The sequence below is a fragment of the Antechinus flavipes genome, chromosome 4, assembly GCF_016432865.1.
Source record: "Antechinus flavipes isolate AdamAnt ecotype Samford, QLD, Australia chromosome 4, AdamAnt_v2, whole genome shotgun sequence".
NCBI classification, from domain to species: Eukaryota; Metazoa; Chordata; class Mammalia; order Dasyuromorphia; family Dasyuridae; genus Antechinus; species Antechinus flavipes.
This window is the reverse complement of record NC_067401.1, coordinates 283816781-283834517: the sequence shown is the minus strand read 5'-3', so window position 1 is coordinate 283834517 and position 17737 is coordinate 283816781. Positions and strand designations below refer to the sequence as shown.

At 36.2% G+C, this 17737-nt stretch overlaps 1 protein-coding gene across 3 annotated transcripts in view; it reads left to right on the top strand.

Moving 5' to 3' along the window:
• The window catches only part of RTN4IP1 (reticulon 4 interacting protein 1), a 62973-nt gene that overhangs the window by 1318 nt on the left and 43918 nt on the right, over positions 1–17737 (top strand). For 2 of the 3 annotated variants that reach the window (XM_051997467.1, XM_051997466.1), the window contains exons 3-5: positions 8107–8258; positions 9320–9388; positions 10155–10279. In XM_051997467.1, the coding sequence (XP_051853427.1) occupies positions 8107–8258; positions 9320–9388; positions 10155–10279 (346 nt within the window). Of the gene's footprint in view, positions 1–2090; positions 2306–8106; positions 8259–9319; positions 9389–10154; positions 10280–17737 lie in introns of those variants that run through there. The other variant, XM_051997468.1, reaches the window with a different exon arrangement.

Sequence of the window (17737 nt, the reverse complement as noted above, 5' to 3'; positions counted from 1 at the left end):
CCCTGTGATCATCTGTTGTGATTGTGAAGATTTACTGAAGTCCATACTATAATTTCAGGTGGACTTTAGTTTCTTCCTTTGGAAAAATGAGAGGGTTGGACTGGATCAGATGTACTTTTTTTTATAACCTGCTGTGGAGATTTACTGAGATCTATGCCAGGTCTTAGAATTTTCCCACTGTATACATCAGTTCAAGATTTGAATTTTTATTGACATTTCTTATTGTCTCTGCAATTTAGTTGCATTTTGCCCAATCTCAGCCCATTTACACTATTTGTTAGTTTCCCAGCTATAAGTGGTACACTTCTAGTTTTGGCCCAAACTTGTGACTTCAGTTATGTTACAGTGATGGCCCTGGAGAAAACTTGTTTCAGCCATACAGATGAGCACTTTACCTGGTCTACAGAGATGGTATGACTAAACAAATATGTGCTAGACCTGATTTAAAACCATATATTTCTGACTCTAAGGCCAACCTTTTATCCTCCAGGCCAGTCTTTTTCTTTGAGTGGGAAATAAATGTCTTAATGATAATCCCAGTGATCTCTGCAAAATTTAGCATTAGGTGAAAGTTTACAAGAAATATGCTACACTAAAGTTTATTGGAATGTTGAACTAGTTAATTACTCCGAGTTGTTTTCATTTTGGAAAAATTTCTATGGAATTTTATATCCTCCATTTGTGGAGAACTTAGTCCTTTGGATGTGGTATCAGGAGGCAAGTGACTTTAAAAAGCTATAGTACATTAAGTACTATCACAGGAAGAAGGTTTGAACCCTCTTCTGTTAATTACTTATACCTATGTTATTACCTATAGAATGAGAAAAATAAAATTTGGAGTATCTATATCAGGCTTTGTGAACTTTGAAGTGCTATATAAATGTCAACTATTATTTTAAAAAATAGAAATACAGTTATGTGAACTGCTGGACTATTTAATCTCCATGTTTGTAAAAAAGCTATTGAATGAAATTGACTTTGGCTATGGTTTCTTGGTTACTACTGTTTATAGTCTCTCATGAGCAGTCATTATAACCCTCTACAAAATAGCTTTAATGATTCATTCAGATTTTTTAGCTGTGTTTGAGGGATAACCTTTCTGTATTTACTTACTAGTTACCAAATTAAGATTAATAATAAATTATGCCACAATGGGAGGCTTATATATACACATAAATTGAAACCTTGTTACTTTACTTTATTTCTGCATCAGCCAAAGTTGGAATGTGTTTCTGCAACTTTTACCTTTTCACAATGAGCTCTATTCTCTTTTTCCTGGAATGGTTTGACATTTGATTAGAGAAACAAGTAGAACATTTTCTACCTGTTCCTCCTTCCTTGGATGACTCTGGCTCTCAATGCTGCTATTGTTTACTTTGTTATTACTCATTGTCCAACTTGACTAGATTTTGATTTTGGAGCTCTTTTTTTTTTTTTTTTTTTAAGGTTAAAATACTTTGGGGGATAAAGAGGTTTGGAGGAGCATATGTAGATAGGCTCTGGGGAATGCAAAAATCTCTTTTAAAATGAAGTAAGTGACACTTAAATGACAGCATGAAGTACTTGTGTTACTTAAAGAAATAAATTTATATAAATAAAAGATTATATATTTATCATTTTTTTAAGGTTTTCATTCCTTCTGATGATAAGCATCTTCAGAGTAGGGATCGTGTATTAACTTTTTTCTGTAAGTTGATTGTAAAGCTTATAATTCTCTTGAAGTAAATTTTTTTTTTTTTTAAGCTCAGCTAGAAAACAGCATGGTTAGAAAGAGGACTGGTCTGGGAGGCTGGAGATCTGTTTCTGGCTGCCCCACTAATTTGCTAGCCTGACCTTGGTCAAATCATTGGATGTCTTTGGACTCCATTTTTCTTCTTAGCTTTATGATTTCCAAGGTTTCATAATGGCTTGATAATTTTGTGATTCTAATAGTTAATAAACATTTATTAAATACCTGCTGTGGACCAGGCACTGTTACTAGTACTGGGGATACAAAATAGGAGAAAAATATGGTTTCTACCCTCAAGGAATTTCTAAGCTCATGGAGGGATATTTACACACCCAAAGACCTGAAAAGGGGGAATGAGGGAAAGGGATGGGGTGAAAAAGTCAGAAGTCCCAGAGAAGGTGAGTCAGGGGAACCATGAGGAGATGTTCTGAACCAAGTTCCTTCCTGCACAGGGTCAGAGAGAGGTGATGAGGTAGATAGCCCAGGCCTGAAGGGAACCTGGATGACATTTTCCCAACAATGAGTATCCTGGGGCAGAGTGGAAAAGTCAGAAAAGTCCCAGATTCGTGCAGGCAGGTAAGAAATAAAGAATTATTATAAAAAGTTATTTTAACATTTTATACTTTAATAGTTTGTTTTTCAAAATAGTTACTTTCGTTTTGATCCAAAATTCCCACGGTAAAATGGAAAGATTTGTAATCAGATCTTAGCAATAGACCTAGAAAGGACCCTAGAAACCAGTCCCTTGTTTTTATTGTTCCTTCTGACTCTTTGTGACCTCATTTGGGGATTTCTTGGCAAAAACACTGGAGTATTTTGCCATTTCCTTTTTCAGCTCATTTTACAGCTGAGGAAACTGAGGCAGTCAAGTGACTTGTCCAGAGTCATAAGCGATTAAGTGTTTAAGGCCAGTCCATTATTGCCATTTAACAGTCTAATATAGAAACGTATTTTGCTTTTATATAGTACCCATGATACCAAATGACTTTTTTTGAGCTAATGGTCATAGGGATTGATATTTCCAGATTAGTTTGTCTTGTTGCTAAAATGCTCCCTACCTCACTCCCATTCCCAATTTGTAGGTTCTTGTAAGGATTGTTTTGGTTTTTTTTTTTTTTTTTTTTTTTTTTCCCAGAAAGGAAATAATTGGGGGTAGCATAGAAGGGAATTAAATTGTTTGCCATCTTTTCAACTGCACATTGGATAGAAAACTGGACCAATCTATTTTGAAAGAAGACAGCAACTGATGGGAATAAAATGATAATCATGGAAAATAGTAAGAATGACAGCCTTAAAATCTAAACTGAATCAGAGCAATCAGTATCAAATCAACATTTTGTTTTGCATTAACCAAGATGTAAAGCTTCTTTTCTTGTAAGGGTGATGCCTTCATAATCTTTGTCTAGTTTTCTCTGAATAGATCTAGGGAATAACTTAAATCAGCTAGTCAAATACTTCATTTCATAATATTTTGTGCCACAAAACAAGTTTGTCATTTTCATGCATCAACTATTTAGCTATTTTGAGATTTTTTAAGTGCAGTTTTTCATTTGGTCCATACTGTCAACTTAGTTATCTAGTTTGAATGGATGGCAGTTCATTTGAACCTTTCTCATTATAGCATATATCAGATCTCAGCTAATGGTAGAGGTAGAAAAGTTTTATGTCATCTGAAATTCTGCTTTGAGGAAGCCTACTTCTGCTGCCTGTCTTACAGAAATTTCAGTGAATAAGATGCCACTAATCTAAATTTTCTTGGAATTAAACCAAAAAAAAGGAGAGGAAGAAGCAGTGAAATATTCAACACTATTAAGTTATACAGAGTTTTTATCATTTCAAAGTCGTTTTATGTACATTCTCCCTAGATCATCACAATACTCTAAAGTTCTTCCAGTTTTTAGTGCTCTTCTTCCCTAAAGCCTTTTTATATTTCTCCGTCATTTGTTTTCACCCCACATACCTCAACGCAATTCCCCTCCAGATATAAGTTCCTTGAGAGTAGGGACTATCAGATTTTTGTCTTGGAGATTGCCATGATAACCTGTCACATTTAGTGAATTCTTAATACTTGTTGAATTTAAGTACTGTTGAGTTGTTAGATTAAGCAAGAAGGCAGAAGTCAAACCCAGACCTGTCTCAAAATCTACCGAAATCCCTAAAATACCATGCTGTCTCATAAATAATGAATGCCAAGGTGGTGGGGGTTGTGATTTTATTTTGTTTACTGGCTACAGAGAATACACTTGAACACTAAGGAAATGGCATATGAATATATGGGGTTTTTTGGTCATGAGAGAGAAAAGAAGACCAGATGTGAGGGAAGATTATTATTATTAGATCATAAAATCAAAACAGACACCCCCACCCCCAACTAATTTATAACTTGTGTTTTAAAAATTAGATTGCTTTAGAACATATCCCCACACAAACAGTGTTACAAGTGGGAATTACCTTCGCACATGAGCCCTTATGAACCTATTAAATCCTTAATATAGGTGTATTATAATCCTATGGCATGATCCTCAGGGACATGAGGACCCTGAAGGTACAAGTGAAAAGGCGAAAAAGAAAAAATTGTCTACCTTTTTCCATTTCCCTCACCACAATGGATTTCTTCTAAAGCATTACCCTGGGCAGAAATTTGAAAATAACTGAAAGTTGCCTTTGGCAGCCTCCATCTTACATTCTATACCCTCCTAGGTGTATAGAGAATTCACATTGCCCTGAATCTCATTGGAGTACCTCATCTAAGTCTGCTTTAACCTCTAAATTGCTCAGCTATCTCCTGGTCAAAAATGCCTTTTTGGTCAATGGGGGCTTATCTCACCTAGAGGCTAAGGGAAAATCAATCTTATTGAATAAATTCAAAATAATACAGAGTAAGTCAGTAGCAATTTCAGGGAATGTTATAGCACTGAAGGGCTGCTGGAAAGGCCACTTGCAGAAGGTAGGATTCTAGCTAAGACTCGAGGAAAGTGGAGAGGCCAGGAGACAGTTGAGAGGGGAGAGCATTCCAAGCATAGAGTTGGTTTCTAACAAGGGACAGAGTTGTCTTGTGCAAGGAGGAGGAAGACTGCTGGGTTGTAGTCTGCAAAGGAGCCATGTTGTGAAGGACTTTAAAAGCCAAACAGGATTTTATTTTTCATCCTGGGAACAATAGGGAGGCATGAAGTTTAATGAGTAAAGAAATAATATGGTCTGGCCTAAGCATTTAGCAAGATAAAAGGCAGCACCCTGGAGTGGAAACTAAGCTGAAGGTCGTGGCAATAGTCAGGTGTGAGATGATGAGCTGTAGCTGCATCAAAGATCTTTGACCAGAGATATTGAAAGGTTAAAGATTAGCACTTGGCAAAAGATTGGATATGTGGTTGGTTGGGATGGGTACATGAAGAAAGAAGGAAGATAGACTGACAAATTCAGGAATTCACTGAAGGATATCTGTTTATTGGGATAGAAGATGACTGCAGGTGGTCATTCACCTGAAGCCTTTAAGAAGTGACCTCTGAATCAGGGTCCATTTAGGGTCCATGTCAGTTTTTTTGTGGGTAAAATGAGGTAGTTGGACTAGTTGATGTTGAAAAATAATAATAGCTAGCATTATATAACACCTACCATGTGCTAGGCAGTGTTCTAAGTGATATTATCTTATTTGATTCTCCCAACAACCTAAGGGTTTAGGTGCTATTATTCCCATTTTACAGATGAAGAAACTGAGGCAAACAGGTTAAGTGACTTGCCCAGGATCACACATCTGATAAATGACTGAGGCTTCAAGTTTGAACTTGGATTTTCCTGACTCTAGGCTTGACACTTCATTGTACCACTTTACTAAAGTCCTTTCTACTTCTAAATTTTTTATTTTTAACTGGGAGAGAGCTAAGGTCTTTTCCAGCCTTAAATTCTATGATTCTATGAACCTGTGATACTGTGGTCTCAAGTTATTTTTGATTGACCTTTGGAATTCCTCCCATCCTAAACTTCATGCCATCAGAAGAGAGTAGAGACATAAGAATTAGGCAATAAGAATCTGTTTGAAGAAACAGATGACTTCAAAATTTATTGGATGACCAGATTCAGAAACTCATTGGTAACAGAGTCAGAATGGTGGAAAGACATCACTGCAGTACTCTAGGAATCTGTATTTGTTTTGTGTGCTGTTCAACATTCTCCTAATGGCTTTGATAAAGGTATAAATCATATGCTTACTAAATTTGCAGGTGATTCAAAGCTGAGAGGAAGGCGGGCTTCCTCCCAGTGGATTACAGCCAAATATAATTATATCCTCCTTTGGCCTCTAGTTTTCACAATCCGGCTGCTTAGATTTCTGTTTCTTCTTTCTTCCTGGGAGTGTTAGTTAGGGTGGAAAATTAGCAGAATGGAAATTGACAAATTGCTATTAAGATGGCATATGAGCTTAAGTAGTAAGATTTGAATAAACAAGCATACTTAATATTTATACATATAAAAAGTCCCTTCTGAAATCATCACATTCTACCAATGATATTGCTCATGGTTTTTTTCAAAGTTCCTTTTTTGGAATTGACCCTTAGAACCAATAAATATCCATATCTTCATCTCTTCTCCACCTCAAAGAAACTCCACAGTTTATGACTAATTTTTTTTGTTTGTTTAAAAAATGTTATCCAGCTTGACTATCTACATTATATACCAGATTTGGCCCTAAATACATTTACGACATTTCTAAAAATATAATCCATTCTCTGACAGCATTTATGTAAGATTTTTAAGATTTGCAGAGTACTTTAAATTACATCATTTGATTTTCACAACAATTAATAAGTACAGAGCTATGAAGTGACTTACCTTTGGTGATGTAGCTAATGTGTCAGGTGGAATTAAAATCCAAGACCTTTCTTGACCCCATATCCAATGCTTTTTTTAAAAGCAAAGATTTTTCATCTTTAAAAATAGCCAAAAGAATATGACTTAAATATGTCATTTTCAAAAGGAAAGAACCAAAAGAATGTTGTTTCCCAAGGTGACTACTTTGAATGCAATAATACAAGTTTATATTTAGTGTCTTTCCTTCTTTACCTCCTTTCCTTCCTCTCATCCCTCCATCTATCTTAAAATGGAGTATTCTGATTGATGTGGCTGATATAATACACCCAATGACGGTAGGCACCAATTGACAGGATCGGATCATGTGAAGAATTCACAATGGCCATTCTCTTTGGCAAAAAAAATAGGCAACAGGAATGGTAATTATGAAATAGAGTGGGAGACATGAAGGACAAGTTGTTGAGTTCTCCATTAGAAAGGAAGCATCTCATGAGGTCAAGGCATAAGCTGGTAGGCTAAATCCTGAAAGGGACTGAGTGCCCCAGTAGTTAGCTATATGTAAGGAGAGGTGGGTCAGCAGAGACCCCCAAGACTTTAGGAGAGACCACGTGGCATGGGAGAGGACTAAGTGCCAGTAGTCCCAAATATAGATATATTTGGATAGACCCAAAGGAGGGCAGTGGCCATGGGATGGGCCATAAAGGTGTAGAGGAAATTTATCCTCAGGGACTTGACACAAGTTGGATTTCTCCTGTGTGAGCCTTCTTCGTGCTTGCCCCAGGGAACAATTTTTATCAGTTATTTTTGTTTCTCTTTGCCCACCACATCCACCATATAGGTGGGCTTCCCCATGGATCTCTTCCAGACTGGAGGTACTGTGGCTTCTCAGGACCTGCCAGTCAGACTGAGGATCCAGTTCCAGCCCTGCTTATGGAGTAAATAGACTCTCAAAAAAAGGTCTCTGATAGCAGCTAGTGTTCAGGTGGGGCCTAGGAGGAGTGCTGACAAGATTACTTTGTCACTAAATGGGCCTTTATTGAAGTTCTTATATTGACAGGATTATACCCTTAGCAAAAGAGCCTTCTTAAAGGGACCCCCACAGCTACTGTATACAATCAAGAGATCTAGGTATGGATGTCAACACCAACATTCCTTAATCATCAGTTGAGCTAGTGTATCTTGCTTTGAGTACTTTCCTATCAAATGGGTCTTTCCCTTTGTCAACAGCTAGAGAACTTAGAGCCATAAGTACATGGCTTGTGCCTGTCAATTCTTCCTGAACTTCCCACCTTTGTTACTTATTGTACCCCATCACTGTCACAAGTTTGCTAATTTACAAGCACTTTTATCCCTGTGAGTCTTAATTTCCTCTTCCTTAAAACAAAGATATAGGGACTGAAAAATTATTTTTTGCTTTAATATTCTCAGAATCCATTTTACTTCATCATATCTCATGTAATCCAAAGAAGCTAAAGTTCATTTGTTTCTATTTTATGCTTCTGTGTTATTTTTTAACTTGTTTAAACTTGTTCTTTTCATGAACAGAGGAAAATTTTATAAATTATGTTTTATAGGTGGATATGGAGCAAGAGCTTTAAATATGAAACGAGATCCACTGATTCTGAAAGACATTGGGCAAGAATTTCCTTTGACCCTGGGCCGGGATGTCTCTGGCGTAGTGATGGAATGTGGGCTTTCTGTCACTTATTTCAAACCTGGAGATCAGGTGATGTAAACTAATACTAATAATAATCCTGCCTGTTACCTGCTTTACCTATTTTCTTTTTTAATAGCTTGAAATTCTTTTTGGGTGACTTCATTCTAAAACAATCATCAGTGAGAGTGTCTGGTTGATGACTTATTTTACTCAAGTTACTTCCTGACCTCACCTTTTTGCTTAGTGTTTCCTGGGGCTTTCCATGGGAGAGTTTTAAAATTCTAAAATAATTTCATTCAGCAGCGTTCATTCCTTGGGAAATGTGCTGTGGACTAATAGAAAGAATATCCATCAAATTTAGGAATGAGGAGACCTTTGCCTTTGCCATAGACTAACCTTGAGACCGATAAATCATGTGACTTCTTTAGACTTGTTTCTACATCAATCAGATTAGAAAAGCTCTTAAGTTTCTTTCAGCATAATGTTGTCTGGAATTCTTAGATTGGATTCTTGCCCTCAAGGAGCTTACCATCCAATAATTTGATTATTGGATTTTCTTAAAATCATACCTTTGGGGGAGGGAATAGGAGAGATTATCTGGAAGATTGGTTTATATAGAAGAATTAACATTTGGGGCTATTATTTTATTTCAGAAGCTCTCAAATGATAACTTCTTATCCAGTAGGTTTTCACCTTTAAAATCGCTAAAAGTCTGACATAGCTTATTTATGAATATAAATTCCCAGAGTTATATGCTTCTTGTTTTTAACACTACAGTTTCATTAGGAGTTTTCTTTTACTAATGAACATTTCAAGCCAGCTGGGTTTTATTTACTTTCAGCTTTTCTCAACTAACTACTTTAGCACAATTCAGACTGTTTACTTAATTTTTTTTAAAGTTTGTTCTTTGGTGAAAAAACAAATACAGGGGGATGTTCTGGCACCAGGCTCTAGTGTGGTGCATATTGAGTTGTAGATTGACTCCCACTTGAAAATAATTTTGATTATAGTATACATCAGTATTCTATTGATGTGTACTTTTGGAGAGAAAGAGAGCTCTCTTAGCTTTACATCAGAACAGAAATTTATTTTAAAATATTTATATTTATATATGGATTTTTTTTTTTAAGGTATGGGCAGCAATTCCTCCATGGAAACAGGGCACTCTATCAGAATTTGTCGTAGCCAGTGCAAATGAGGTAATTATATGAAGAATTATTTCATGAAATCAGAGTAAATTATGACAACATGAAAACATGTGTATTGGGAAACATTGACTGGCTTCAGACCTGGTCCATACTTTGGGGGCAGTCATCTGGAGGGAAGTGGAAAGGAACTTTTGTAAGGCAGAAGCAGAATTCTGTATTTGTAGGCTCTTCTGACTTCAGAAGATAGGAATTTAGAATAGAGCTCAAAAAATTTCCCTGGTTTCCATGAGAAATAAGAGACTATTTAGTTGTCCATTCTTGGAAACCAGGAGGCCAAATATTGAAAAGGAAAGGGCTTAGGGAGGGCAGAATATCTGGGAGAGGAAGAGAAAAAATCTTTTGTTTGTCACCTAAATGAATGGATAGTTTGGTAAGGAATAAAGTGATCTTTGGTGTCTCATGGAACCTATATGAGGCAGATCCACTCATTTGTTTTTGAAAGACCTCTTTAATTAAACTTTCATTGACAAAGGCTATATAATCATACATGACAATTTGAGTAGCTTTGCTTTTGGAGTTGGGGAAGCCTCAAGTCCTGCCTCAAACACATCTTGACTGTGTGACTTTTTACTTCTTTAAAATTATCATTTGTAGAGAAAGTGCTGACTTGCATTAATAGAGGAATTTCCCTCATTATTCAACTCATAGGAGTTCTCTATAAATGAATAAATAAGCTTAAAAGTAAGCTTATTTAATTTATTTTGGTGTGAACACATAAGTAATTGCTTGTTCCTGACATTTTTATCTTCATGTGTAGGTATCTCTTAAGCCCAAGTCTCTCACTCACACTGAAGCTGCTTCCTTGCCTTATGTTGCTCTCACAGCCTGGTCTGCTCTGAGCGAGGTTGGTGGGCTGAATGACAAGAACTGTAGTGGAAAACGGTAGGAACCCAGATACCTTCTTGGCTTTTGGACCTTGTTCCTCCCCCATGCATTCCCCCAGTGAGTGTTTCAGTAGCATCATTCCATTAGAGAGCTAACTACTGACTTATGCAGAGTAGGTCCATTGACATTTGGAACATTTGCAGGCAGGCTCCTATTTACAAAAAAATGTGTTTCAAAAATATATTTCTGAGTTGGCTCTTTGGAAAATAAAAAAATATTTTCCCATAAGTGTTTGTGTTGTACAAAAGACCTGCTCTGATGATTAGCCTCTTTGTAGTGTGGATAAGGATCTAGGTTCTTCAAATATTAGTCCAAAATAGTGCTGATTTCTGTTGAACACCATTCTTCCAATCATCCAGGCCTCCCCCGTCACTTGTTAGCTGCCAGATGTTGGCCTTTGTACCTCCGCAACATCTCTCAGGTCTGTTTACTTTTTGCTGGTCATAGCTGTTACCCTCATCTTGTCTTTGTATCCTTAGTGCCCAGCACATAGTAATCACTTAACAAATACTTGTTGATTCATTGATTGAAGGTTTACGAAGGATTTTCCCAGCAAAACCCCTGTGAGATCAGTCATATATTATTATCCCTGTTTTGCCCCTGAAAAGAGGGAGGCTTTCAAATGACATATTTCTGGTTCTGTGACTTATAAGAAGCAGAGTGGAAGCCATATCTTTCGACTTTAAGTCAAGTATTTTATCCTTCTGTTCTGTATAGCTGAAACCTCTGGCAGGTTCTGCCAAGCTGAAAAAGTTCCAATTTTAAGCCTGGCTTTGGTCTGGATTTCTGTGGTCTTACAACTAAGATTGAAAAATTTCATTATCAGAGGCTTGACTACTCAGTTACAAATGTCTTAAATCAGAGCAGCTCTTAGAATCGGTCTACTATGGTATGAAAAGGTGGTGAGTTGCATTACTGGAGGGAGTGGTCACAGATCTTTGCAATTTATTTCTATTATGTATAGAATGAGGAATAAATCTTACACATATATGATATATTTTACTATTCTTATTATATACTATATGTGTGTATATATGTGGTGGAGATGTAGTAGTAGTAGTAGTAGTAGTAGTAATAGTAGTAGTAGTACTTATAACTAAGAGAAGCAAAAATATTTTGCTGTAGCACATAGCAGAATTCCTAGCACAGTTGGCAGTCCTGTTCAGATTCTATCTGAGGTTCTTTCCAACAACTACCTTTGACATTGTTTCCATTCTTCTGTTTAAAAAACATTTTAAAGCAACTTTTTTTTTTTTTTGCTGAGGCAGTTGGGGTTAAGTGACTTGCCCAGGGTCACACAGCTAAGACATGTTAAATATCTGAGATTAAATTTGAACTTAGGTCCTCCTGACTCCAAGGCTGGTGCTCCACCCACTGTACCACCTAGCTGCCCCTAAAAAACATTTTTAAATTGTAATCAATTCTTGTATAGTTCTAGTACTGCTGATTTTATCACCTAGTATTAGCCCTTCCCATTTTTTTTTGGTATCTTGCTTAAATGTGACATCATAATATAGCATTACATTAACAGATCATGATAAAAATGTATTCTATCACTAAATATAGAGGTTGTTTCTAATATTTTGCCATTACAAATAAAACAGCTATTAGTATTTGAGTACAAATAGGGTTATGTGTTTGATAATTCAAAAGGTATGATCACTTCTGTGATGTTATATCTCGCCATATTGCTTTCCAAAATATTTACACCACTGTAAAATTCCACTAGTAATATAGAGTTGATCCATATTATTAGTGAATTCTGTATTTGTAAATTTGTTTCTACTTGCCAAAAAAATTTTGTAGTCCCCAAATCAGTCCTTGTGATGCTTTTGCAGTTATTTATGGACATGTGCAGAGCAACAACAACAAAAATCTAATGCCCATATTTCCTGCTAAGATTGAATAAAGTAATTCTCTGCCTTGCTTGGTTTTGCCATTCTGTTGTAAACAATAAGAAGATATTTTTCATCAATATGAAGGCAATTTATTTAGTTAATTTAGTTCCATGTTTTTCATATTTTTGTACTTCTTGTTGATGATTATGCTGTATAAAATGGCCCCTCAAAGTGAAGTGCTGAAGTACTATCTTATGTTTCTGAGCACAAGAAAGCTGTGATCTGCCTTCTGGAGAAAATTCATGGGTTAAGTAAGCTTCATTCAGGCATGAGTTATAATAGTGTTGACCCAGGAGTTCAGTATTAATAATCCTACAATACAGTATGTCCAGAAAAAGGAAGAGAAAAGTCTGCGATCCCTATGGAGGTCTCTCTGGAAAGTGCTAAAGTAAATGCCATGACCAGAAGCTCACAGAAGCCTAACTTGGTATTTCTTCCAGGAGTAGAGTTTTAGTGTTGGCTAATTCACTATCCGTGGTGATTTTATAGCATGTAACTACCGTGAATGATGAGAGTTGATTAGATTGAGTGCCCAGTTTACCCACAGCTCTGCCAGTGTTGGATCTTTTTTGTTTTCACTTTAATATTTTGGCCAATTTTTCCATTCTAGTGAATATAAGAGAAATCAAAGGTTTTTTGAAGAATAGTATTATGTGCAGTATTACTGCGGGAACTACCCATTGGGCTAATGTTTTTCTTAAAAAATATATTTAGAATTATACTTTGGGACATTCCAAGAATATATCCTCCATACACCTTTCCTTTGACTTTTCTATAGCCCCAACGTCTTTCCTCTGACCAAAAAGTAAGAATGGTTTGTGGTAGGGATTTCAGTATGTTGGGGAGCTCATGCTATCAGTATAGAATTAATAAGGGCAGTGAAAAATGTTTAAAAAGTGAAGAATGAGAAATCACAAGGGGCTGGAACTCTTGTTACAGTAAACCTTGGAGACATTTTTCCACACCATTCATTTTTTTCCTGAGAGTTCCAGGGATTGACTTGCTAATTTTTCTTTCTTCTACCACCATTGTTTCCAACAGTGTTTCATAGCAATCAGGATTTTAGAGCAGGAGGGGTTCCCAGCATTAGATATGCTGTCTAATGCCTTGTAGATGAGGAAAATTTAAACATTCAGCATTTGTTAATAAGAATTATAATCTGTACTTTTATCTCTTAAAGAATTCCTGAAGTGGAAACTCCCTCCATTAATGCAAAGCAAAACCCATCTCTGACTTAATTAAGTTTTAGGGATTTGGGCCTGAACCATAGAGAGGTTAAAAGCTGGATTTGAAGACAAGTCTTCATGGCTTTCAGCCCTGTACTTTTTTATACAAGACTAAGATTTACAAATGAGTTTCCTCATAACAATCCTGGGTGGTAGATGGGACAAGTATTATCCTTCCTTTACACAGGAGAAAACCCAGGTGCACAAAAGCAGCATTCAAAATTACTTGACCAGTTTCTTTCCTTATGTGACTCACCATGAAACACAAAATTCTCAAACTTCTTTCCTTTCCTGCTTTCCCCAAGCAAGTATACATTCCTTGTGATATTTTCTCAGTCTTTTTATTTTTAGTATTAAAAATTAGAAACTGAATAAGGTATCCCTACTATAAGCTTCTCCCCTCCCCCACCCCCTCCAACCCCTCATTAGATACCCTTGGAAAAGACAGGAGTTCACATAGGTGATAATAGTAGCATCTATGGATACTCAAAGGACTGAAGAAAAACTACTTTATATTTCTGAGAAACACCTGCTTTGTAATTTCCTCACAGTATCAGGATAGCACCTCTGCTGCAGCTGCAACTGCTGGCCTACTGGGGAAGCATAAACAGCAGAGGCTTGGAAGAAAAATAGCAGTAGCTTTAGGAAGAATAGGGAAGAAGAAAGGGAAATAAAAGACAGCATGAGGTAGAACATAGACCTGGGTTCAAATCCCTCTTCAGACAATTCCAGTCTCCGATGTTGGACTGCATGGCCTCTTGATCCGTGACACTGAAATTAACCAAAGGGGAAGAGGAAATGCAACAGCTACCTATGAATACAACTTTTGCATATGAGAGACACATGGACAACATCAAATGCATGTCATTTCCTAAAGGCTTGATTTCTTTTGAGTTTGGAGAGATGAGCAGGGACTTTCACTAGACAAAATTCCTCTACTATCCTAGTCTTATTCACAATGCAATCATCTGATTATATCATATTAGTTTGTATTTCTCTCTCATGAAAACCATAGCAAAAGCTGCTGAATGGCTTTTTAAAAGATTTATTTTTATTTATTATGTTATTTTAAAAATTTATATTTTGACTTTTTTTTTTTTTTTAACGTTTCAGTGTCTGATTTTTTATTAGACTCATCTAAGACTATTTCAGACCTTGAACTAAATGATCTGAGGTCTTTTCTAGCTCAAATACCCCATAAGGTGATATCTAGTGAAATTTATAGGGTTTTTTTTTTTTTTATGACTTACTTAATCCAGAAGATATTAAGCCCATTTGCTGCCTTCTCCCCTCTATCCTGTCTCTCCCCCTTGCCCTCCCCCCAAACAAACGAATAAACAAAACAAATATAAGACAGACATCTGCACTGTGGTCAGTGAGTAGCACTGATTGAGTTCACCATGATTAATGAGGTGGGTTTTTTTGATCTCCCCAGGCACACTTTGGAATTGGATTAGACAAATATACCTATGGGAAAAAGACCTTGTCCTCCTTTGCTCTAATTCCATGTGTGTTCATGTAGAATTTTAGAATGTTTTAGACACGATACATAAGGGATTAGGAGACTTCATTTGTTTCCAGTTTAAATTATTAATATTAATAACTAACACTTTACTAGCACTTACCAAGTACTTTCTGTGGATGGTACAACAACCCTGTGAGGCAATTAATGCAAGTATTGTTAGCCCCATTTTACAGCCCATTTAGCTGAAGAAACAGGCTTATTATCATGGTTAAATGAATTATCCCAGGGTCACATAATTACTAAATATCAGAACTGGGATTTTAACCTAATTTCCCCCAGATTCCCAAGTTCCACACTCTTTGCTTCATATCTTACTATCTAATAACTAGCTGTGTGACTCTAGGCATGTTAGTTATCTTGTTTTTAGGTTTCTTTGAGGGATGTGGAGGGGAATTGTGAAAACAATGTACTTTTTGTTAAGGCAAAGCTTTCCAGATTAACAATGGAGTTTATTTCTCTCTTCCTGCTAGTTCCTTGCTTTTATTAAAATGGTTATATGTATGTAAGAACTGAGGTTCATTGAATTGGAGGAAAAATTTAATCTCTATGTTCTGATGATATCATGTCATTTTTGTCCTCACATTTTGATATTCACAGAAACCCTCAAGTAAGTTTTTTTTTTTTAATATCAGACAGCAGCCCATCCATTATTCTTCATGACTTATTCAGTAGAAATACATAGATAAGGTGGTATTCAGTATTAATATTCAGTATTAATAAGATTTTTAAAAATAAGTTTTCACACCTAAGTTTTCTTCTTGGATCTGGGAAAGATCTGATACAATTTGTTTATTATTGGTTATGTCATAAAGCTTTTAGATTTTTCTTGTCCTGCCTAAAATTTGTTTCGTGATAGGAAAGCTATGCCTTAGCTTTGTCTGCTGGAAGCACTAGAGATTGGACTCTTCATATTGCAAGATTTAACTTATTTTAAACCCTTGAAAATAGTGAATTTAGAGAATTTTCATATTTTCATTCTTAGGAATAGACTTTATGACATAAAAATCAGAGAAGGTTGGCCCAAGAAAGAATCATGGCTGATTCTGTTTCTGTGCTCAGGGCCCTGGCTAAAAGGCAGCACTTTTATTTATATGTGTACAAGAGTGTTAGGTTCTTTGCCCCAGTAAAACATGCCTTCTCAGGCACATGTTTTGTTTTGTTGGGTTTTTGTTTTTTGTTTTTTTAGTTTGCTCTCATTTGATTATAGGATTGTTAGCCCATTTATAAATCATTTATGACTTCCCTGCAATTTGTTTCCTTTCATCTATTTTCATGCTGAGAGATGGACTAAAAACAAGAGAGTAGACTTTTCTAGCTTTCTCCCTTTTCTGAGATTTTCTTTGTTTCTCTGGTGGGTGTAGCTTGAAGTCTTGAGGCATCTTTTGTTACTGAGCTCCACAGAAGCCTTTAGGATTTAGTAGATTGGCATTTGTACCAAAAAATGTATTCATGACAGAATATAAAATTATTTTATGGCTTTCATGTACAGGTGGGGTGGCTGGGGAAAATCATGAAGGTGAAACGTGTCTCTTTTAAAGAGACTTGAGAACACACGTATAGGCTCAGCTGTATCAAAGAATGCCAACTTCTTTCCACAGATTCATAGTTGAAAGGGACCTCAGAAATCTTCCTGTGCAACTTCCCCTTCTGGAGTTGAAGACTGGGGGAGAGGAGTCTCTTTATTGTTTTCTTTTATTTAAAATGATTCATTGATGTTCTTTATTTTTACATACCAGCCATTTTCAGCTGTCAGTCAGTGACCTACCTACTATAGGTCAGATATTAAGTAACTAGGATCACATGAGGAAACTTAGCTAGTGGGTAGAGCTCTGGATCTGAATTCAAATCCAGTCTTAGACACTTACTAGCAGTGTGACCCTGGCAGTTCACATAACCTCTACTTGACTCAGTTTCCTTATTTATAAAATGGAGATAATAAGGTCTGCATTTTAGGATTGTTTGAGAATCAAATGAAACAACAGTTGAATAGTATTTAAATATAATTAGTGCTATGTAAATGTTAGCTGTCATTTTTAGCTATTATTACCAATGCAGGTAGGTATATTCTCTGCAAATTGAGTTCTAAAGAGCTTCAGAGAGCACTGAGAGTTTAAATGATTTGCCTGGAGGTACTGTAGCATGTGAAAGTCAAAGGTAAGACTTGAACCTAGGTCTTTGAAGCCAGCTCTCTAACTTTTGGGCCATGCTGCTTCTGAGAATACAAAAGCAAAAATGAGATGACCATTGCCTTGAAGCAAATTATATTCTCCTGGGTATTACCTGTTCCCAACCCCCTCTCCTTCCCTCCAAAAAAAAAAAAAAAAAAAACCCACAAAAAAACCGCTCAAGAAAAACCAGCAACAGTTACTGAATCTCTGTGACTGTATAAGCAACATTTTGTTCCTTACTTTCCCAACCTCTAATAAGAGTGCTTCCTTATCTCTTTGTCCAGGACTAACATTGGTCAGTATTTTTACTCAGTGTTGAGCTTCAATTTAATGTTCTATTTACATTATTTTGTATTTACATTACATTGTTTTTTGTGTATATAGCATCCTCCTGAACTGCTTACTTTCATAGGTCATACAAATTCCTCAATTTATGGATGAGAAAACTGGCTCAGAGAGATTAAATGACTACCAAAGGTGACACAGCCACCTAAGTGTTGGAACTAAGATATAAGTGAGGTCTCCTAACTCTAGTGTTCTTTCTCTTATGTCATATTAGCTCCCAGCCATCGTATTTGGCTGTAATGTTTTAGTGCTATGCAAAAGCTTGAGGCTTCAGAAATCATATTCCTAATCTC